Here is a 24,921-nt window from a genome sequence, read left to right as displayed (position 1 = left end):
TTTCCTATGTTGTTTCAAACTACTAAAAATGTCATTAAAAGCAAATCTTATTCAATATAAGAGTAAAGTTTTCAACATAAAAAGTAGTCTGAGCAGAGATCAAGGTCTTATAATGCAAATAGAAAGCACCCATAAATCACATGCACATGTAAATTAACAGATATTTTTTTACAGTGTAGAGAATACAACCAGTAACTGTGTAAGAGATTCAAAACATTGCCTTAGTACTATTAGCATGTTTTGTTTAAGTCTAATGCCACGTTAGTAATTATTGATGTGCAAATCATTGTGCTTTTCATAATCGTTTTTATCATGGTGAGTAGAGCTGCACAACATATCATTTCAGCATTGATATAGCAATGTGCAAATCTGCAGTAGTCACATTACAGGATCGGCAATGTCGAGTTGGCATTATAGTTAACTAGAATGCAGAATGCATGCAAAATATAACCCTCTTTTTTGTGACTATGTAAGATTAAAAGCAAATTTAAACCGTTTGGGTTTAATAGCATGATGTTAATTGTAATTATTTATACAATGTAGGTACAGTAGTCAACATTTGAAGTGGATCAAAAAATTTGATCGAAAAAAGAATGGTGGTTGTTCAATAGTTTTAGGACAACTTTGGTAAATCTTTTTGATCCACTTTAAATGCTGACTACTAGGGGTGTCAAAATTAATTGTTTCTTCGGTGCACCGCAATGCAGACGCAGACAGTTCAATATCAGGCAAGTAATAGATCATAAACGGTTATTACATACTGACGTCATTTATCACATATGCAATACATTGCGGTATGTTACTATGTCAGGGGAGGCGAGCATAAGTAATTAAAACGTTCCCACCTACTTAAAAACGCAGAAACTCTGCACAATTCACTGCGTGTGGGTTTGCTGGACAGTCTTTTGATCGCCGCTGCCATTTTTTAACGTCACTCATCAGTAAACAGCGCCAGAGCCAATTGCAACAATTTTTGTTGAGCGCCTGAGCAATAAGGGTGTAAGAACTCACTCGGTAAAGAAAGCGGACTGGATAATATTTACATAAGTGTATGTGCTATAAATGTTCATGTTGTTCTGTGCATGTACTTGAGATTTTAAAGGTGCAGTTCATATATCTGACTGCTTGTATTAAAGAACAAAATTGCATTACAAATAATATATACAGTTGAAGTCAGAATTATTAGCCCCCCTGTTTTTTTCCCCCTAATTTCTGTTCACCAGAGAGCAGATTTTTTCCAACAGATTTTTAAACATAATAGTTTTAATTACTAATTTCTAATCACTAATTTATTTTATCTTTGCCATGATAACAGTAAATAATATTTTAATAGATATTTTTCAAGACACTTCTATACAGCTTAAAGTGACAGTTATTTATTTATAAGTTTATATATATATATATATATATATATATATATATATATATATATATATATAATTTTTAATATAAGAATTGTTGTGCTGTAAAGTAAAATATAAAATTGTGTATGGAAAGCATTGTCAATGCACCATGATGCACTGAGATATCGAATTGAACCAAATCAATCGCATGATAATCGTAACCGAACCATGAGACCAATGTATGTTCACTTCTCTATTGTCTACTGTATATACTTTTATTTTACATTTGATAATTTAATTTATGTACCTCAATTTTGTTAGACTCTCCAGAAACACATAAAGCACTCTCTATTTCATGTATTTCTTTATTCTGTTGTATTGATTTAAGCTTGTCATTACATTTTGTGCATATGAAGAGTTCAGATTATCTTTTCCGTCAAAACCACTCATGCATTTTTTTTGTTGCAAAAACCTCTAAACCCACCTATTGGAACAAGACATTGTATTAAGTTGAAAAATCACAAAAAATGCAATTAGAAATTATTTTACCAAGCATAAAACATTACACAAACCCCCTAAAATTAAAATACATAAACCTGTTAAGTAAGTGGCAGTTCATACCGCTGAGGTTAACCAGTGATAACCCAGGGACGTCACAGAAGTAAAATGAATGAATAAAATATGTTAAGTAAGTGGATTAATCAATAACATTAAAATGGACATTAATTAAATCTTGACAATCTTTTGTCATTTCTGATATTTGGAATTTAGATTTAAAATATAAACATTACAAACATTGCAAAGCTTGGTAGATTCAAATAAAGTAAAACATTAAGAAACATCAATATCTGCATTTTCATTGTTCATTCATATAAAAAATGTATTAGACGTGTAGGCAGTATGAAGTAATATAAATAATGTATAGTTTAATACATTATATTTATCTTTAAAAAAAAAAGCTTACATTAGCAAAAAACGAGGTTGGCCTACTGGGCTAAAGGGGATGTCTCTCAGACACTTTTAAAAGCTGTGATTCATCCTCACTATGCTCAAGGTCTTGGTCTTTTTTCAACTCGTTTATCCTCATAGCATCCAAGTGGGATGGAAAAACGACATTTAAATGGAATTGCCGTTTGATGTATTGAAAATTGGACTCATTCAAAGTAGCATCACTGAGCAAAAAAACAAAAGCATGTTACACTTCCGACTGTACATTGTGTTTTCTTAAAATGCACAGAGTTTTGAGGTATGGAACGTTTTCATTTGCCATTCATTGACAGTCAGACAGGCTCATCAAATTCATTCGATTCCTTCTTTTAAAATCTAAATCACAAACTAAATAAAACCGTCTCCTTATAAAAGCCGCTTATAAGTGCGCCGTTACATTGAAAACATATGATTCGATTTGCGCCTACTGATTGGTTCTCAAGACATAGCAGCCTTTCCTGTCAAAGGCAAGTGGCGTTTAGAGACTTTTGCCAACAAACTGTAATTTCTGAATGCGCTGACGCTGGGATTTGGATGATTTGAAGCAAAAATAATTGTTGAACATGTACTACGTGCCTAAAGAAGTCGCTCAATGTCGTGAAATATGGCGGAAGTGGCTTATAGCAGCTTTTGCATCTGAACTCTTCATAAACACTCCCGGTTGATGTAATATTATAAACTTTTCCCAAAATCATCTCTTGAAATAATATTCAAATTATAAATATACAGTATATCGCACAAATCCGAATTATTGCAATGTTCCATATAACATTTTCCAATATGCAGCCTTAATGTTGTTAAAAAACAAAATCTTTAATCCATTTTAAAACCAAAAGAGACTCTATAGACGTCTAAACACCTGATAACATGAAATTATTTTGCACTAAAGGTCAAGTTTATCTGTATCCATTCACAGCATACTCTGAATAAAACTCCTCAAAAGCTTTGAAATATCTTCAAAATGAAAGCAGAAGTGCCTCTGGTGTTAAAACGTCTACTTTTTGCTCTTTATTACTCAAAGTCAAACATGGTCTTTCTCCTTTCAGTCTGTTTTTAAGGATGCTCCAATCTTCAGGGCCAAATGAAATCAGACCATACTCAGTGAAAGCAGAAAATCGATTCATTATGAGATGAGAGCGTTCTGGTTTAATCAAAAAGAGATCAGACCTGACCTTTCGACACACACTCGATTTCTGCCGATTTCAAAGGCGGTGTTTGAGTGAGCGTGGTGGGTACCGGTGGGTTTTGGTCATAGGATGGAGCTGTTTGAAGGGTTGTGTGAGTAAAGAGGTGTGTTTGGCTGTTGAATGGCTGCGTCTGCTGTGTAAAGGTCAGTTCTGCCAGATTTCATCTATATCACACAGTGGCGGGTTCAGGTGTTGGGTGACTAGTGATAAGCGGTGAGTCTGTTAGTGACTGACTGGGGGCTGGAGACCTTTGTGCGTGAAAGTGAGAGTTCTAGATTGTGATGAGGTGTGACGTAACCCCTCTGTGGTGGCCTTTTGAGAGCAGTACGCCATCAGCTAAAACTGGAGACGGTGACGCAGCTGCCATAGATCAGCACTCAGCATGATCCATTACAAAAGGTGTGTGAAATATATATATATATATATATATATATATATATATATATATATATATATATATATACAACCCATCAGTGGGACTGTGCGCTTTAACAGAGAAGTTATTTAATGGATTTTTATGCATAGAAGTTTTAAGAATTAAATTTATTTTGCTTTTGCAATGATGACATTACATAATAATGCAATTTAACTAGTTCATAAGTAAAATCAGGCAAGTCATTGGATAAAAGGGGTTGTTTTGTAGTCAGTAGATAGTATAATATTTAGGGGGCTGATAATATATATTTTTGACGTAATAAACTCCTTTTAATCCAACCAAACTAAAAGAAGTAAAACTTTTTTCCAGATTAAATTTATAATAGGATATCCTGTGAAAATTGCTTTTTTTAAATTTAGTTAAAGGTCCTGTGAAGGGCTTTGAAATGTGCATTGTTATTCAATATAAGACGTAATCTTAACCAAAACATGAAGAGCGTGTGGGACAAAGTGTAGCAGCCAATCGCATTTTGTTTTATCACCGCTCTGCCTATGCATCAAATGAAAAGCAAATGAGAAGCATCTTGAAGGGGATGGGGCATGTCAGATACTAGAGAGCATTTGATTGGTCAAGATTTGATGAGAAATCGTAGTCTGGGTTGATGTGAATAAAACAGTTGATCAGTTTAGGATGGAAGTGACAAACCACAAGCTTTACATGTTGATATCAGTTTTATATCTTCTAAGTATCTTCACAAGTATTGTCACTGTTTTGGAGCACTCTAGCTTATAGATATCTTAAAAACGAACAATACTAATACTAACATCTAAAAATCTTTGTTAATTTAATGACACCTTTAAAAATGAAAGTTCAGTTTTCACCTAAAGCACTGCAAAAATGCTTTTCTTACTTAGTTTTTTACTTAGTACCAGTACTGGGTTGCAGCTGGAGAGGCATCTGCTGTGTAAAACATATGCTGGATAAGTTGGTGGTTCATTCCGCTTTGGCGCCCCCTGATAAATAAAGAGAGGAAGTTGGATAATGAATGATAATGAATGAATGAAAATTGATTTGCTTTATTAAATTTTTATTTTATTATTGTGTTTTTGACTGTTAAAAGTGAATCATGGTTTCTCAGAGATTTCTGTAGATACTCAGGGATATCCTGTAAAACATCTTGTGTTCGGTAACACAAAATAAAACAGGACATCTGGTTGTCCGAATTGAGAAGCATGTTATATCTGGGTTTATGGTTTATTTCTCTGCCAACTGTCAGTGTATTTTTGCTATTGTGCATGTGCGAGTGTTTAAGCCTGTTTGATCGCTGCCAGTTATCTGAAATTTCATGTTTTGGTGTGACACGCACACACACTCAAGGCTCTGTTAAGGAAAAAAAAACAGGCAGAATTTTACAGAAAGGAGAAATTGGATGTGAAGGAACATCAGTATGCGATCTTTGAAAGCCCGAAGCGCTTCTCCATCAAACTGAAGCCTGCTGTGTAAAGCTATGGAGTCTTCATTAGGGACTGTAGGATATTGAACAGTGTATTTTGTTGGTTGTGGCTGACTGGATTAATGGCGGCTTCAAGAGGAGATTAATGATGCCAAGCAGAGTTTATTGCCTCTGATACTCAGGGTTTCTGTTCAATCTCCATCATCACTCTTTTCTGATCAGGAGTCAAGCGGTGATACATTTTAATGCTTTTAAAGGAACAGTTTATCCATCGTAGACACAACCTCAGATCTTTATTTGACTTTCTTTCTGTCTTAGAGCCAAGTGTATCCTGTATGATTTCTACATTCAAATAATTACTGTTGCTGCTTGTTCAAACTACTTATTTAATATGAGTTGAACCAACACAATTTATACGTTTTTTGGGGGGACAACCTTTTTTTATTAAATATTAAATCCACTTAAAATTGATTTTTTTTAAAATAAATTTTAAGTGGATTTAATATTTAATAAAAAAGCAAGGTTAGGGTTATATATATATATATATATATATATATATATATATATATATATATATATATATATATATATATATATATATATATATATATATATATATTATATAGGGTTATAAAAAGGTAGTTAGGGTTATTACACACTAAATCCATTTTTTTTTTGTCCGTAATTTTTATCTCAATAAAAAATGTATTCGACCTCACATTGTGTGAATCGTATTGAATCTTACTGTCATAAAAAAAAAAAAATCAAACTGGGTTAACAAAAGTTTTGCGCTTTTCACATCCGAAAAAGCACTTTGAGAAGTGTTTTGATCATTCAGAGCTACCGTACAAACAATAAGCTAAATACAAAATGGCATCACTTGAGCCACAGAAAAAGAGCATAGAATCACCAAGAAGCGACACTTTGTTGCTATTTGGGAAACAGCCACTAGATGCTACTAGTGTCACGCAGCTGCCAATTTCATTTTGGAATGAAAATTCCAATAGAACAACAACACGGATAACTAACGTTAGACAGAATGAATTAAAATATTGTGTTAAATATGAGTGAAAAATTATATATTCATACACCCCCAGTGAAAAGCATCATTTTAAACAATACCTAATGAAAAAAAAAAGCAATTTCAAAAATGTTGACAAGACTAAGTTGAATTTGAAATCTGTTTACCTTATGAAACTAAGGTATTATTGCAGTATGGTATTAGTAACAGTATTATTTACTGTCATCATGGCAAAGATTAAAAAAACAGATATTAGAAATGAGTTATTAAAACTATTATGTTTAGAAATGTGTTGAAAAAATCTGCTCTGTTAAACAGACAACAGGAAAAAATAAACAGGGTGGCTATTAATTCAGGGGGGCTAATAATTCTGACTTCAACTGTATATCTAACCTTGTTGTAGAGCGAAAAGCAAATATTGACGCTCTCCTCAGGGGGGCTAAAAAGATTTTGCTTAGAATCAAACGTGTTCACTTTCCATAGCAGCAGCCTTCCCTTGACTATCACTAAAGGGCAAATCCCTTCTGATTACGGTGACCCTGCAATGAATGAACTGAGACGCAGTCAATAACCTGAGTGTTAAATCAGCGGAATATAGAAAACCTCGTCTTGGCTTCAAACCACAACACAATTGACTTCAAAGGTCAACGTCAAAGTCTCTCTTATGATTTGTATCTTAAAAGCCACTGTCTATAATTCAGCTACAATAGTTAGAAAATATGCCCAGACATAAAATATTCAGATGAGATTGCAGCAAAATTACTGCAATTTTGTTGCTGTTTTGTTTGTTTGTTTGTTTGTTTGTTTGTTTGTTTGTTTGTTTTTATGCACCTGTCAATTTTAGGAATTTTATTTGATAAGTGTTTTCTTTTCAGTATAATATAAAGATTTTTTTTTTCAAAATACACTTAGGGCCCATTCACACGGGGCTTCAGCGACAACGCTTGACAGAGGGCATGTCTGAAGTTGGGGCTGACGCAATTGTTATAGCAGCGTCAGCCATTGAAATTAGTCAGCAATAGGCCACTGTCTGAGCTGGTGTATTTGCATACAGTGATCTGATTGTCTGATGCTTCCGATCCACAATGCAGTTCGTCAACGCCTAACGTCACCCATTCAAAGTGAATGGGAAGCGTTGAAGCTGACGGGGCGTTACTCCTTTCTAATACTTTATAATTTTCTGTTCTTGCACGTTGTCAATTTATGCCTGTAGATTTTAGACTTTAATACATTTATTTTGTACTTTTTATTTTTATTTTTTACATTTGCTGTATTTTTCAAAAAAATGTCTGCAGGTGATCCATAAATCTCCACTTTACCAGCACTTAAACCAATGATCACAAGTTTTTCATATCTGTATTTGGTAGGTCTTAGACACAGATTTTTTTGCCTTTTTTTATTGTATACTTTTTATTCTACAGGCAGTTCACATTTTCTGAATTATAGAGTGATATAAAGAGATATAAAGAGAAAATCCTCTGTGTAAAACGTTGACTAAAATAATAAGAACAGACTTTTGAATCTGCTGTAAATGTATGAAAATGATAATATTTATAAATCTAATTAAATAATGCCTAATTTACATTTTTTTAAATAACATTTAGAGAACTTCTAATACAAAAAATTGTGCCATTCTGAAAGTCATTGATCAACTGGTGGTGATTATTTTTAACCTGTTTACCTGTCTTGCGGTATGAAGTTACAGCGGTTCATTTCTGTTGTTATAGTCAGCAGCGCTTGGTGGAGCTGCTCATCTGGTGAACTTCTGCAGCACAGACACAGTGGCAGGATTGCTGATGGCACAGCGATACTATGGATGTCCAATGGCTGGATTCTCCATCCCTGCAGCAGAGCACAGGTAAAGCACACACAGATTATTTCACAAAATCAAGAATTTAGTGTCGTGTAAAACATCCTGCTAACATCCTAAACAGTAGAAGTCAACCTTCTGCTATTATATAAGTCATTAGTTGGTATTCATTAATTTCAAAAGTTCATTCAACTTTGTTCAAACCATTTGTTTATGTTGATTATAATGAAATATATTGAAATTGGCTTGTAATGAAAAGATCTAAAAACGTCAAAGGTGTATGCATCAAATTACATTCCTAAAAGTGATTTTATATGCATTAAATACATTAAATGCAAGTAAAACTTTCTGCTTTAAGGTTACAAATAATTTGGGGTGAAATAAATGGGTGAATATATGTATTTCATATTCTTTCAGCATAACAGATGTATTTATAAACTTAGTATGTCATCGAATGTTTTTTGTTCTCAATTTGACTAATCATATTTTTGCTATATAAACACAATATAGCTATTGTAAATACTGTTGTTACATATGCTAAATGAAATTATGATTGTGTAAAAATATGTGTCAGTCTTTAGTTTTTGTCTTGAAAGCCTGTCTGAAGCCAAATTTTGTTTTAATTAATTAAAAGTAGTTAATTAATTATAAGTCTTAGTTAAAATTAGCTCAAATTTACATATTTAATAGGCAAATAGGCATATTTAAAAAATTATAATGATTGAAGCATATTTGCAATGTTCAAAAACAATCTTAACTACTATTACAAGATGACTTTTACTTATTTGCATTTTATTTTGATTGATGTTTTATCAGTGTTTTAAAGAATAATATACCCTTAATTTAGTTAGTAATTAAGTTAGTAATGTTAAAAACATTTCTATATTATTTCACTTACTGTACATTTTCTTCAAGTAGGGAAGAAACGACTACTAATTCATGCTAGCTTAAAGTATTAGCCTATTAAATCATTTGAAGAAAGTCTGTCATACATTAAACATGCTAACAACATGTTATCAATAAGTGAAGTCATATTAAATCCATGCCAGCAAAATTGTGGCATTCTTAAAGCTTGCTATCAGTGTTAAATCATGTTAGAAACATGCGAACAATGCGTCAAATCATGTTGAAAGCATGCTAACAATGTCATAGCAGAGTTAAAGCTTGCTATAATTTGACTACTAAAATTTTTGCTATATAAACACAATATAACTATTGTATATACTATTGTCACACTAAATCAAATTATGATTGTGTAAAAAAAAATATATGACAGTCTTTAGTTTTTTTCTTGAAACCCTGTCTGAAGCCAAAGTTTGGTTTTAATTAATTAAAAGTAATTAATTGAAATTAGTCTTCATTAAAATAAGCTTACATTTACATATTTAATAAATTAGGCAATTAAGCTAATAAATAAATAAACAGATTCATTTATTTATTTTGCATCAATCATATTATATTCCATGTGTTTTGATACGTTTGTGTGTGTGTGTGTGTGTGTGTGTGTGTGTGTGTGTGTGTGTGTGTGTGTGTGTGTGTGTGTGTGTGTGTGTGTGTGCGTGTGTGTGTGTGTGTGTGTGTGCGTGTGCGTGTGCGTGTGTGTGTGTGTGTGTGTGTTTGTGTGTGTGTGTGTGTGTAAGCTTAGATCCCCCTAAATAAAGCTTTGATCTCTTTTTCATTGTGATTGCAATAAACACTATGTCTACTGCAATCAACAGAAGTTCTCCTTTTGAGAAACTCATGTTTGCTCTTGTGATTAAATGATGACAATGTTAATTTATTTGCTGAATCGTTCCTTTAAGATTGACAGGACAGCGACTGATCCAGTGTCTTCAAATCGGCTGTTAAACACCTGCATGTTAATTTGCATTTGTTCCGTTGATTCTAATTTGTTCTATTAGTAGCTCCACATTCATCCGTTTCGCAGCTGTAGGGCCCTTTGTCCATGTGCTTGAGTGCTGTTCCCAGTTTAGCACGCTCTCAATCTTTATTTTAGTCAAACGATGGCTTCTGTGACGTCATTTCAAGTTTAGATTTAGGATGTTCAGTGATCACAACATTCATTTATCAGTCAAGCAGACGATTCAGTGAATCACTCTGAGATTTTAATAGCTCAACATGTAAGGATCATTAAACACCAGTGACTCATTTGCTGAAAATGATTCTTTCTAATTCTTGTCCAGCAAAGCAAGACTCATTTGTTTTAATATCCTTCAAAGCTTTATAAAAATAGATTTTTTTCCCTCTTTTTTTTTTTTACAATGCAATATTTATTATAAATGAGCCATGCATGTAAAAAAATGTTGGCTTGACACCATTTAAGCTTGCTATTCTTCCTATTCTACTTCTGAGTTAGAATTTGTGAGCTTTCATTCTTTGACTACCAAACCTGACCTTCGAGTTGTTCTGTTGGTCCAACTCACGGAACTCTAAACAATAGCAAATTCCCAATGCCACTTCAATCGAGGACGTGAAAACTTGTACAACAGATAATATAAAGTTTCCAAACTGTCCTTTCTTTAGCAAACCTCAACCCCTTTCTTAAAACTTGCAGAATCATGCTAGAAGGATGATGTTAGCATTTTAAAATGTGTTAAATTATACTAGCAACTTGCTATAAACATGTTACATAGCAATGGCAATTCGTGCTAAAAAGTGTATATATTACAGTAGAAAACTGTGTGTATATTATGGTAAAGTGTGTATAATATGGTAGAAACATGCTACCACATGTTAAAATATTAAGCGTAGTGTTGCTATCAATGTGTTCATCATAGTAGAAGCATTCTAACAATGTATTTAAAGCTATATTCAGTGTTAAACAATACTAAAAACCTACAATCATAATGGCATGTTAGCAGTGTCAAGTGATGTTAGAAACATGTTAACAACAGGGAAAAAACATGTTGTCTGGGTTAAAACATGTTACCATGATGCTAGCAGCATGTTAAAGCAGTAGATTTAAACATCACATCACATTAGAAATTAACAACATTCGATACACCACAGTTAATCTTTAGGACGGGTTTTGGAAACACCATGCCAAATCATAAGCTGCTTTTCCCCTATCGTGCCGAACAGTTCTAAGAACACTAGCGCGCTAGTTCACAGTCATCCTCAATAAACTACACTACATAGAAGAGCGTAGAATCACCTAAACTCTTTGACTACATTTAATATAAAAAAAAAAAAAAACTATCCAGGTCTGAACGATACAGTTTGAAAAGGATTTTTAAAACCATAGAGCAGTCTCTGGCAGAGAAGTGAATGACTCATCAAATTCGTACAGAGATATTTTATTTATTAAAGTTATTATTTCATTGTCGTGAATACAATTAACCATGTATGATATAATTACCAACCCATCATCTAAAATCTCTTACTAATCTCTTTTATAAAATAGCTTATTGTTTTATTCGTGGCTAGAGTTTTAATTTGATTGACAAGGCAATGGTACCTTTAATTCGCCTGCCTGAATGTGAGTTTATCGCACGCAGCGCTGTATTTGACAGCACAAAACTTGCTCTGATCCGGGAGAGAACTTTACCAACGACTAGACCCACATGCGTTGCTGTAGACTTTTTTTTCTGCTGCGCATCGAGTAAAGCGAATAAAGACACGCTTAAAATCATCGTTGTCCAAATTCCACAACAACATTATTATATCCATGGAACACGAACTTGCAGACTCTTTTAACAACGAGGAAATATTTATACTTTTTAATTCAAAGCCCAGACAGCTTGTTAATTTAATACCAGCAAGACTAACTGAAAGACGGTTACGACGTGTTGTTATGTCGGCCGTCCAAAAGTCTACGGTAGAAAGTTAACTCTTTCCATAATATTTTTGGACTTTGCTTGAAAGCTTTATGAAGGGGCACTGTAGCTGTCCAAGGTACTGTTGTATGATCTATATTATAGTCTATATATGCACTAATAAACAAGTCAAGTGAATGAATGAATTAAATAAATATGAATTCTTAAATGTCGGTATTGCTTTAACTCAAAAAATATCACTAGGTTTTGACAAATGTTTTGTGAAAATAAAATGAGCAATTTTTATTATTTCAGCTATAGGCCATTATATGATTCAGTTATACATAAGTTTGACAGTTTCTGTGTTTTTTTGTTTTGTTTTTTTTGTTCTCGGTGATCTTTAATATAGCTAAGCAAATATTTTCTGAAATGTCAAGAAATAACTTCCCTGTGTTGTTAGTTAATTATGAACACAAAAATAATTATAATAATAAAAATAAAATGATAAAAATACAAAGATAAAAGAGTAGCATTTTGCTAAACATAATAGTCCTTTATGTGCTTTAAATCCTGCTATAAATGTGTTGTTTCATATTCGTTTAAAGGGTTATATTTTACCATCAAAATGTAGTATATTTTATATCATTATCAACTTTTGATATAAAAACACTGTGTAATTTAATTGATTGTTAAAAATGAAATAATTACATTTTTATTTAGTGAAAATGCCCACTCACTTTTGACAAGGCCTGCAAAAAATGATATGTCTGCCACTATAATACAAATGCACTATTATTGTTGCATTATTACTGTTTATTTTCTTGTTATGTACAGATATTTTTAATATTTAATTTATTTCCCCTCTAATCATTTTCAATCATCACGTTACATTTTGGTCATTTTCCCTCCATATAAAATTTAGCCAGAGGCGCGCAACATATGACCTCTAAATAAAAAAAGGGTGCTTTGACATGTACCTATATTTAGCACCCCTATTTGATAGAGCGGCATAACAGTGCTTTCGCTTTTATGAACATTAAAAAAACTAGTTTCGGCTATTATATAAATTTAATTGAATAAAGGGAGCCGTTTACATTGCGTTACCAAGGCAACTACTGATGCGTTTTGTGTAATGTTTCAAAAAGCTATGTCACAGCACGACAGTGGAAAATGAAATCGTATCCGTTCTCTCTGGCCCGGTTTGGCATGGAATGGAACAGTTCTGCTTAAAGAACGATTCAGCACCATAGTGGAAAAGCGGCTATAATCAAGCCGTGTGTTAAATTATGTTGGCAAAGGTTAGCAGCACACAAAAACATGTAAGTATTGTTTTTAACTATGCTGACAACATTAAAATCCATGTTGAAAAATGTGAACCTCATGCTAACAGTTTGTTAAACGATGATAGAAGAATATTAGCACAGATTAAAAAAACAATCTTAACTACTTGATCTCAACAACAATCTCTAGTGTTTAAAGAACACTATACCCCAAATTTGTTACTAACATAAAAACATTCCTACACTGTCTCACTTACAGTACATTTTTTGTGGAAGTGGGAAAAAAATGACTACTGATTTATGCTGGCTTAAAAAAATAGCCTATCAAATAATATGAAGAAAGTCTGTCATACGTTAAACATGCTAACAACATGTTAGCAATAAGTAAAGTCATATCAAAACCATGCCAGCAGCATTGTAGCATTGTTAAAGCTTAATATCAGTGTGTTAAATCATGATAAAAACTTGCTAGTTCTGCATCATATTATGTTAACAATTAACAATTATGTCAAATTATGCTAAAAACATTATAGCATTGTTAAGGTTTGCTGTCAGTGCATTAAATCATGTTAGAAGCAAGCTAACACTGCATCAAATGATGTTAAAAGCATGCTAAAAGTGTTGTAGCATTGTTAAAGTTTGCTATTAGTGTGTTAAATCATATTAGAAACTTGCTAACAACATGTGAGCACTGCGTTAAGTCATGCTAAAAGCATGCTAATAGCATCATAGCATAATTTAAGCTTACGTTTATTTGTGATGTGTTAAATCATATAAGAAACATGCTAACATGTTAAATTGTGCTAACAGTGTTTTAAATCACATTTTTCATTAGCTTTTTACAAGGTATTAGCCTTTCAGGTGATTTGAAGAAAGTTTGTTTCTCTATGTCTCTGTAGTACCATCATCTCGTGGGGACGGAGTCGAGAAAAAGACGCGTTCGAGTGTCTGCTGGACCAGTTTCCCTCTGGACCTGTGGCAGTGGTTAGCGACAGTTACGATATTTTCAAGGCTTGTAAGCACATCTGGGGAGACAAGCTGAAAGAGAGAGTGATGGAGAGGAGTGAAGATTCCGCCCTCATTATCCGCCCAGACTCCGGGGATCCAGCTGAAACCCTCTTAGAGGTTTGTGTATCATCTACTAAATTTGTGTTCACTTCTGACCTTATCCTAGCCGTTTCAGTGGCTGTACTTTATTTTTGGTGAAGTAAAGATTCAGACAAGCTGCATTTTGAGTGACGTAGGCTTGTAGGATTAAGATTGCATCTGCTGCTATATTGAGAGCTGTGCCTGGAAACATTGATTTTCTTTCTTTCTTTCTTTTTTGCTTTCAGATTGTCTAAAGATTAGTTTGTTTCTTGGTTTAAGTTGATGAATGAAATGGTGGTGAAATTGATTACTTCCGTTATTGAATTTTTATATGTCCTGAAATATGTCTTTTCTGTCTCACATTTAGGTGATAAAGATTTTGGAGGAGTGTTTCGGATGTTCTCTGAACTCGGTTGGTTACAAAGTGCTTCCGTCATACCTGCGCATTATCCAGGGGGATGGAATTGATTTGAACTCGATAAATGAGGTAAAGTAAATCACGAAAAAAAGACATTGACTAGGCTTCAAAACTTTGGGATCAGTAGGTTTGACCACTGACCAGGTTTATATATATATTCGACTTGAAATTTTCACCAGATGTTGATAACAACCAAAGAAATCCATATATGAAAAGAAAACAAATCTAATTAGTTTACAAATTAAACTATGTGTAATAAAATGAAATGACACCAGAAAAAAGTATTGAACACATGAAGAAAGGGAGGTGTAGAAAGGCAGTGAAAGCCCAGACTGCAGCTGAAATCTCTCAGTAGTTATTCAGCAACCCTGTGCCCTTCGTCACTGTAAATGAATATTATCTGCTTCAGTCCAACATCTACATAAGCAGGATGATGAAGATGAAACCAGAGTGGACATTTCAGTAAGACAATGATCCAAAACACAGCCAAGGAAACTTGCTTTCAGAAAAAGAAAATAAAGCTGTAGAATGGCCCAGCCAATCTCCTGACTCGAATCCAATAGAAGTCCTAAATTTGTTTTGCTTCTACAATATGCTCACACATCCTACAGTCTAACATTAGTATATGTACATTTGTTGCAAAGTGAAATTGGAATCGGTAAAACTAATAACTGATTTTTGCAGTTAAGAACATTTTATTTTTATAAGATTTTGAAGTTTTTATTCTTTTTTGTTAATATTATATTCACAGATAGTTATGTTGCACATTGCACTTTTAAAATAGGTAACTATTGTACTATTTAACAATATTAGTATGTTGACAGTATTTTGATTAATTATTAATTATTTAAGTTTTACTGACCCCAGACTTTTGAACAGTATAATTAAAATTTAATCCTGTGTGGTTTACAGTAACAAATCTTAAAGAAGTGCTTTCAAGGGCTTTAAAATTAGCTTTTTTTTCTATGTTTGATGTAATCTCAACCGAAAAATGAATAGAGGGTTGGGAGTAGGCCCTCCCTTTTTGAAAAGTAGCTAATAGTGTTTATATCACAGCTTATATTGTTTATATCACCAGTGTGAGTGGTTGAGCTCAAGTGCATCAATTGAAAAGCAAATGAGAAGGAGGCGGGACATGTCAGACACTAGAGAGCATTTGATTGGTCAAGCTTTGATGAGAAACTGAAGTATGAGGTGGCGTAAAAACCATTGACTCATTTAGACGGAAGTGACAATCCGCAAGCTTACGTGCTTATATCGGTTTTACATCTCCTAAATGCGAATTTTGTCACAGTTTTGGAGCACACCAACATCCCTAAAACTAACAGGCTGAAACTAACATCTAAAAATTTAATTTTTAATTTCATTGGAACCTTTTAAATCAATGATTTATAAGCAGACATCATAAAAAAACTCTGCTATGTAAAATGAATAACAAATCTCTAGTGAAGTTTATAAATCTTTGATCAATAATACGATGTGACATTGATAATGTGAGCTTACAGTCATACTTTTTGGAAAATATCCCAGTTTTACACAAAAAACAAACAAACTGAGCACTCCTGCCATTAAACCAAAAGGACTAAACAAATAAGATGTGCTGAAATTCATGTTAATTTTTCAATTATCACACAAGTTGCAAACTGTTGTTTAAATTAACTGCAAATTAGATTGCTTTAATGAGTAATTAAGATACATGTGTTAATTTAGAGAAATGCAAAACAGCAGCATTTTCTCTCTGTTCTCAGACTTTTGGAACACACTCACTCAACTAGCAAGCTACTGCCTATTAATTGTGCTGTCACAAATTGTCAGACAATTTTTACTGTGGCCGAATGTTCATCATTCATTTATGACCGATTATAAACGTTATTACGTTGAATGTTTGATAATATAGAGCTAACTCATTGATTATATTCTGTATTGATCATGCTTTGTATTTTAATTGTCTTTTTCGGCTAGCGTAGATTCTGCAGAAACTGAGCGATGAGGGTTGGAGTGCTGAAAATGTGTTTTTCGGTTGTGGAAGCGCACTCCTGCAGAAAATCAACAGAGACACACTTAACTGCGCATTTAAGTGCAGCTATGTGGAGACCTGTGGCAAAGGCGTAAGTTGTTGTTTTTTATTATTGACTTCTTATTTTATAGAAGTCAAAAATCGTTATTTAGCATGATGTACTTGATTTTGTATTATGATGAAGTGACTTTTGTTTGTGTAGATGGATGTCTATAAGCAGCCAGTGACGGACCCATCTAAAGGATCTAAGCGTGGTCGTCTCTCTCTTAGAAGAAACTCCGATGGCTTCATTGAGACGGTGGAAAGAGGAGCTGGCAAACCAGAGGAGGTTAGATCAGCTGTGTACTTGTAAATTATGCACAGATTTTCATTTATTTTTTATTATTTATATTATATTATTTTATATTTATTTATTTAAAAATAAATAAAAAATTACATATATATATATATATATATATATATATATATATATATATATATATATATATATATATATATATATTGGCCATTCTTTGAACATAGTTTGCATATTAAAAGTGGTTTAAAGATATAAATCTCATAAACCGTTTTGAATGGTATGTAAAAATACAAACATTTATCAAAAACAAGTATAGTTTTCTTTTAAATAAAATCAATTTTTTTAGTTTAGCTATAATAAAACATATTTTTAATAAATCATAAAGGTTAATATTATTCACCCCCTTAAAAAACTATATTCGCCCAATGACTTGCCAACTTAAAGTAATTGGCCTAGGTAAAGAGCTCCAATTTTGGCCTTTTAACAAGATGTAAAACAAGTATTTTGTGTCTCCAGAATGTGTCTATAACATTTCAGGTCAAAAAACCCATCAGATAATTTATTATACCCTGTTGAATGTCAATTTTGGGGTCAGAGGAAATTGTAGCTGTTTTGCGCCTGTGTCTTTAAATGAAAATGTCATGATAAAGCAAATATGCAGAAAGCAACTCTGACAGGATGAAAGGGAGACCCACATTCACAAATACCACAGTCAGATGAATGAGGCACACACACACACACGTTTGTTTTTGTGAAAAGTGGGTACATTACATAGGTTTCCATTCATTTTATACTGTCCAAATCGTATGTTGTATTGCCCTCACCCTACCCTACCCCTAAACCTAGCCATCACAGGAGACTGTGTGCAGTTTTACTCTCTGATTAAATTCTTTCTGTGGGATTTATAAGCTTTTTGAGAAATAAGGACGTCACCAATGTGCTCATATTTCACCTCCTTTTTGTAATTCCTGTGTCACACCCATGTCATTATACAAATGTGTGTCCTGATATGTCACAAAACACACACACACACACACAGAAGTTTAAAAGGTGCAATGTTTTTGCTCATATACTCGCAGTATAAATTAACAGGATGCCCACCAATTGGGTAAATATGCTTCTGTATAAAGGCCCATACACAAAATAAATCTGTTTAAACGTCCACAAACCAGCACTCATGTTGTGTGATTGAAGCGTCCTCGCTGATAGTTGTTTACACAATGCAGATGTGGGGATTCCAACTTTTGTGAATTACATAGCTTAAAAACTATAAAGTTTAAAATACTATAAAAAGTACAAAGTGTAGCACTTACTGCTTCTTGCAGTGCTGTTAGACCACAGAGTGGGAAAAGAACTTTTAATCCCAGTTTCTTTGCAAATCCTGTCTTGTGGATATGTTTATATGCGTTGCCACAGAGACATGGTAATACATGCCTGTCAATCAATATCGGTGTGCAGGGAAAACGTTGCAGTGGGCCACAAAATTGCCAACTTTAACCTATTTTATGTCAGGAAATATTTTAAATGAGAGTTTATATCATTGAAATATGACTGTTGACACAATATTTCTGTAAAAACTTCTGCCAAACTTGATTTTGCATGATGGGTGCCCTTTAAGTCTTTAAATGACACTTTAAGCTATATACTAGTATCTTGCATAATAACAAGTAAAATTGCAAAGATCTATGGCAAAGACGAATTAGTTGCTTGAAATTTAGTTTTTTTAAATGGTTTAAAAATGTGTTGAAAATTTTTTTTGTCAAACAGCACTTGGGGAATATTTTTAAAAGAATGAATATGTATGCCTTCAACTGTATTAAACCAAAAAACATTTAACTAGGGCTGGGTGATATGGCACAAAAAAGATCACAGTAAAATTTTTTGTCGTTGTAAAAAATGATTACAGTAATTGTCAAATTTCAGTTTTAAAACTGATTTTTGCTTCTGAGTGAAATTTGTGGAAACCAGACAGTTAGTTACTTATATAAACAACACTTTTATTGTTGGAACAAGACAAACACATCAACCAGGTAAACAACTGATTAAGTTAAATTGAGGAAACTTAAAATGTAATCTAATTTGAGACCTAAACAAACCTGCATTAATGGTTTTCCTTTTATCGAGGGCTAATTATATTGGCATAATGGTCATTGTTTTATCCGCCAGCCCTGCATTCATTTAATGTATTTTCCAAAGCAGAAGCCATTTTCTCTGAGTGGATTGAATTTAAATGGAATCTGATTTATTATCTTTTATACTTTTACCAGCATCTCTATTAGGCACAGTTTTTCAATTGCTTGTTGATGCAAATATCTAATTAGCCAATCATATGGTTTTATTTAATCATGTATAGATGTGGTCAAGAAAATCTGCTTGAATTCAAACCAATCATCAGAATGGGGAAGAAGGATTATTTAAGTTTTGTTTCAAGGTTGTTGTTGCCAGATTGGTATCACGGTGGCTCAGTGGTTAGCACTGTCGCATCACAGCAATAAGGTTGGTGGTTCGAGTCCCGACTTGTCCTGTTGGCATTTCTGTGTGGAGTTTGCATGTTCTCCCCGTGTTGGTGTGGGTTTCCTCCGGGTGCTCCGGTTTCCCCCAAAAGTCCAAAAACATGTGGTATAGGTGAATTGGTTAAACTAAATTGTCAGAAGTTTATGTGTGTGAATGAGAATGTATGGATGTTTCCCAGTGATGGGTTGCGGCTGGAAGTGTAACCCGCACGATATAGAAACCAAGGAGATTACAATATTATACTATCAACTTTGGACCAAGTTATCAGAAGTTTAAGTTCGCTCTGGAGCCAACTTTGCAGCAAGACAAGGGAAATAATGACACAAGACAGGAATTTTTGTATCAAAATATATATGATTTATATTGTAAATATTAGTGAGAAATGAAATAAATTAAATAAAATAAACTAATTATTCTCAAATTTGGACTTTGAAATGTATATTTCCCCAAATATAAAGTAATAAAATAAAATAAAGGCTTTTCACACTATGTCAAGTGTTTTCTTCACAAAAACAAAATGTAAAAGGTAAATATATACAACTTCAGCACTCCTCAGGTAAGTAAGACCATAGTAATAATTGAAACACTTCAATTAGGAAAAAAAACGGCTAGAAAATTGAACCCAGAAAATAATTTCTTGTCAGATACCAAAGTGATTCGGCAAAATGATTCACTAGTCCATCAAACAAATATGATTGATCACCTGTTTGGTTGCGAAATGTTCAAGTTCAGTTCAATAAACTCAAATGTATATAATGCACCCGTTGCAGTGTTTTGTTTTAACACTGATTAGTAGCTCAGTTCCAGAAAAATAGAACTAAATATGACTCTGGCTTCCAGTCGTTCCTGTGTCCGATAGACGATGGAAAATATAAACTCAAATTTCCTACCAATCAGATGAATTGGGCAACACGAAATATTGGTTCCATAAAACCGGGCGGCTCGCCAGTTTCCACCAACAGCGAATGTCCTCCAAGATGGCAGAAACAAGAATACTTTGGACTTCTAGAACTCCACACTCCAAATGTCAGGTGTCAGGATCACGAACAGAGGAGATGGAAAAACAAAAACAGAGGAAAAGAACACACAAAAAAAAAAAAAAACCCAACCTTGAAAAGACAAGGTGGAAAGGCACCATTAATTTCCATTCACCTTTCAACAATGAATATAAATCAGTGCATACAACCAGTTCTCACATAAACTTAACCAATTTAAATAAAATAGGATAAATGTACAATAAAGTATCAACTCTCATATTAAACCACATTATCTTCACTACAATTGCAATTTCGTATTTGTATATAGCTATTAAACTGAAAAAACATCTTAATAGATGCACTCACATTCTGTTAGCATGCTAGTTTAAGCACACGGTTAGCAAAACACATGTGAGCCATTTGCACATGCTAAAAGAGCACATGGACAACTGCAGATGTCCGTTTGTAACACTAATACACTTCCCAAAAACATTTAAACAGCAGATTTGCTCTTAATCCACACTTAGATTCACATTAATGTGCATTTTAACCATTTAACATACATTCAGACTATATTTATGAACCATTTACACCATAAATGACTTATAACAATCACTTTTAGTGAAATACAATAATATAAAATTCACTCACCAAGAAATATAGTAGTTATAGTTGAAGAAAAAATCACTTATGAACCAAAAAAAAAAATACAGCCTAATCAGATCTGTGCTTCAGACGATTCCTGTCCTTGGTCCAAACGCGATTGGGGGTTTGAGTACGGACAGTAGTATATTACAGCAACTAAATCAAGTTTCAACTGCTTGTTTTACTTCTAATTTCTCAAATTTTACAGCTATACACGACGCGGGCCGCAAGCTCGCTCCAGCTGTTCACGTTTCTCTCGTTTCACTCCTCTCACGCTGTGATTCTGCCTCTCTCTCAACTCAACGCGCGCAGATGACGTCATTCCGGGAGGCGGAGCTAATATTTTTTTCACTCGCAGTTAAATAGATGCATTTAATTTTATCTGCATTCTACGATTATATAATGTTTCTTTTTTTCTTTTTGATAACATTGTGACTATTACAAAATACAAATAAAATTATTTTACATGTACTCCAGTTATTGTTCTTTTTTTATTTATTCGGTTAAAGGGCTTGATAAGGACTACAGTAACCTTATTTATTCGGTTAAAGGGCTTGATAAGGACTACAGTAACCTGGGTTACACCCTCCCCTCTCGAATACATGCAAGTCCCTTTGCATTGCACAGCAAACAGTATTCACAGATGACGCACTGGAGCAACAACTGACTTCTCTAAAGAAGAACAAAGAGCTGTATCAAGGCCTTGTAACAAAGACTGTATAACTAAGGTAAGTGGATTCCCTAACTGGGGATATTCAAACTTCTTGGGAGGCCGTCGCTCCCTCTGTGATCGTCTGAGTAAAATATCATCTGGTTCATTACAAGTGGGTTGCTCATTCTGCAAAATTTCAGTATGTCCCACATTGCTGGGTATCAGATTTTGTTCAGTTTCCCACTCAAAACTATCTAGCACATTCTTGGCTGTTTGATCAGGGGACTCACTCCAAAGCTCTGAGGATTGCTCTGACTCTGAGTTTTTCTCAGTCAGGACACATGGCACAGTGTTACTTGACTCAAGTGCATTGGCATTTTTTTCTACTTCAATTAACTCATTTGTATCTTTTTCCACAGGTTCCACACCAGGTAAGTGTTTCTTTGCAGGTTCTTCTGGATTACTTACTACAGATTCCGGAACAGACACGTCTTCCACAGCAGGATCGAGGACTGTTAAGCTAACACCAGACTCCCCAACTGGTATGTACTCAGGACCAACAATAATTTGAGTTTCAAAACTTAATGTTCCTTCTGGCACATTACTGACGATGTGTTCCTCCTCAGATTCTGAGTTTTCGGAAATTAAGTCTGATTCCTGCATCTCATTGTTAAGGGAAAATCTGGTTAGAGGCTTCCTGGCTGGTTTCTGTTTTGGTGGTTCTACAAGCTTATTTGATTGCAAAAATCCACAGGGTAACAAGAGGTCACGGTGTAAAGTTCGTAACGGACCATCCTTTCCTTCTGGTTTGACAGTATACACCGGTAGGTTATGTGCTTTCTTGACAACAACATGAACATTTTGCTCCCATTTGTCAGCTAATTTATGTTTGCCTCGCAAACGCACATTCCTCACTAGAACTCGGTCACCTTCTTCCAGTGTTAAGGCAACTACATGCTTGTCAAACCTTTGCTTGTTACGTTCAGCAATCTTTCCAGCATTTTTGGTAGCCATCTCGTAACTTTCACGTAAACGATTCTTCAAGTTTTCCACATACTGTGAGTGAGACTTGTTGGGAGTGTCCACTGGCAACCCGAATGCCAAGTCAACAGGAAGACGAGGTTGTCGCCCAAACATGAGCTCGTAGGGAGTATATCCAGTTGTGTCATGCCTAGTGCAATTATAGGCATGCACTAGGGGTTTTACATACTCCTTCCACCTAGATTTCCTCTCATTTTCCAGTGTTCCAAGCATTTGGAGCAGTGTACGATTAAATCGTTCCACTGGATTCCCCCTAGGATGGTATGGGGTTGTTCTGACCTTGTGTATTCCTGCAACCTTACACAGCTCCTTGACAGTACGTGACTCAAAGTCGGCTCCTTGGTCACTATGCAGCTTCTCGGGAAACCCATAGTGTATTAAGAAGTGGTCCCAAAGACTTTTTGCAACTGTTTGGGCAGTTTGGTTTCGAGTAGGTATGGCCATAGCATACTTTGTAAAATGGTCAGTGATGACCAGAATGTTCTTAGTGTTGCTTTGGTCCGGCTCTAAGGATAGGAAATCAATGCACACCAACTCAAGGGGCCTACTTGTTTGAATATTAACCAAAGGAGCTGCTTTTTCAGGAGGTGTTTTCCGCCGAACACAGCGTTCACAGGTTTTTACCTTCTGTACCACTGCATGAGACATTTTCGGCCAAAAGAATCTTGTCCTCACAAGATCCAGTGTTCGTTCAATACCAAGATGACCCATGTCATCATGGAGACTCTGTAATACGGTGTTTCTAAGTGAGGTAGGTAAAGCCAACTGGTATGATGAAGCTCCGTGTTCCTGCCTCTTTCTGTACAGAACATTACTCCTCAACTCAAGACGCTTCCATTCCTTTAACCATAAGCTCACAGCAGAAGATATTTCCTTTAACTTACAAGGCTTAACCCCACTTTCCACTCTTTCAATGACAATTTTCAACTCTGGATCCTTTCTCTGCAACTCTGCCAAAGCAGCTTGTGAGAGATGAGGGAGACTTGGGAGACCATGTTCATCCTCATGCTGGAACTCGTATGGAAGGACATCCACACAGTGGGTAAGAGACTCAACCAAAGTAACCGAAGGGATACAATGGAGTCCTTGGGGTGACCCAACTACTTGATGCTTTTCGCAGATCGCTTTCACTACTTCTGCCATCACAACAGGTGACTCATCTTCTGACTCCATAAGATGGTGCAAAGTGAATTGCCTAATCCTTTCCCTCTCTTTTAGTGAGGTTAGTTCATCCACAAGCTCACCATGTGGCCTTCGAGAGAGACCATCTGCATCTTGGTTTTGACTCCCTGCCCTGTACTGCAGCTTAAAATTATAAGTCGATAGACTGGACAACCAGCGGTAACTGGTAGCGTCAAGTTTTGCCGAAGTTAATATATATGTTAGAGGGTTGCTATCTGTCACAACAGTAAATTCTGCACCGTAAAGGTAGTCATTAAACTTGGAAGTTACAGCCCATTTTAGCGCTAAAAATTCAAGTTTATGTGCAGGGTACCTGCTCTCACCTTTAGTCAACCCTCTACTAGCATAAGCTATGACTCGCAGCTGCCCCTCTTGTTCTTGGTACAAAGCTGCACCGAGCCCGGTGGTACTTGCATCGGTGTGTAGCACATAGGGATGTTTGGGGTTTGCAAAGCCCAATATAGGTGCAGATGTGAGATTGTCGATTATGGAGTCAAATGCATCCTGACAGTCTGTAGTCCATCGAGTGTCAAATTCCGCTTTGGGATTGAAATATTCACAGTCTTTCTGCTTTGTGTTACAACTCTTTCTAAGAGGAGGATATCCTGCAGTAAGGTCAGTTAACGGTTTAACTATCTTTGAAAAGTCACGCACAAACCTCCTGTAATATCCAGCGAAGCCTAAAAAGGACCTTAGCTCTTTTAGGTTTCTTGGCCTTGGCCAGGTCTTTAAAGCTTCTACCTTTGCAGGGTCTGTTTCCACTCCATTGTGGGAAACAATGTGGCCAAGGTACTTCACTGAGGTTTGGAAGAACCGGCACTTCTCAGGTGACAATTTCAATCCATACTCCTTAAGTCGGTTAAGGACTTGCAACAA

At 34.7% G+C, this 24,921-nt stretch overlaps 1 protein-coding gene and 2 long non-coding RNA genes across 3 annotated transcripts in view; 2 read left to right on the top strand and 1 right to left on the bottom strand.

Annotated features, from left to right (window-relative positions):
- The window catches only part of nampt2 (nicotinamide phosphoribosyltransferase 2), a 61,542-nt gene that overhangs the window by 30,202 nt on the left and 6,419 nt on the right, over window positions 1-24,921 (top strand). The window contains 5 exon segments of the mRNA NM_212668.2: window positions 8,095-8,225; window positions 14,112-14,337; window positions 14,669-14,788; window positions 16,687-16,827; window positions 16,939-17,064. Coding sequence (NP_997833.2) covers window positions 8,095-8,225; window positions 14,112-14,337; window positions 14,669-14,788; window positions 16,687-16,827; window positions 16,939-17,064 — 744 coding nt within the window.
- The window catches only part of LOC147841770 (uncharacterized), a 41,224-nt gene that overhangs the window by 10,168 nt on the left and 6,135 nt on the right, over window positions 1-24,921 (bottom strand). Inside the window, exon 2 of the long non-coding RNA XR_015502605.1 lies at window positions 18,645-19,739. This is a non-coding gene — a long non-coding RNA (uncharacterized LOC147841770). The remainder of the gene's footprint in view (window positions 1-18,644; window positions 19,740-24,921) is intronic.
- LOC147841771 (uncharacterized) lies at window positions 2,026-7,692 on the top strand. Its single transcript, XR_015502590.1, has 2 exons — window positions 2,026-5,839; window positions 5,989-7,692. It is a non-coding gene; the product is annotated as an uncharacterized LOC147841771 (long non-coding RNA).

Source organism: Danio rerio, chromosome 11 (assembly GCF_052040795.2).
Source record: "Danio rerio strain M-AB ecotype USA chromosome 11, GRCz13ab, whole genome shotgun sequence".
NCBI lineage: Eukaryota > Metazoa > Chordata > Actinopteri > Cypriniformes > Danionidae > Danio > Danio rerio.
This window is presented reverse-complemented; position numbering and strand designations above follow the sequence as displayed.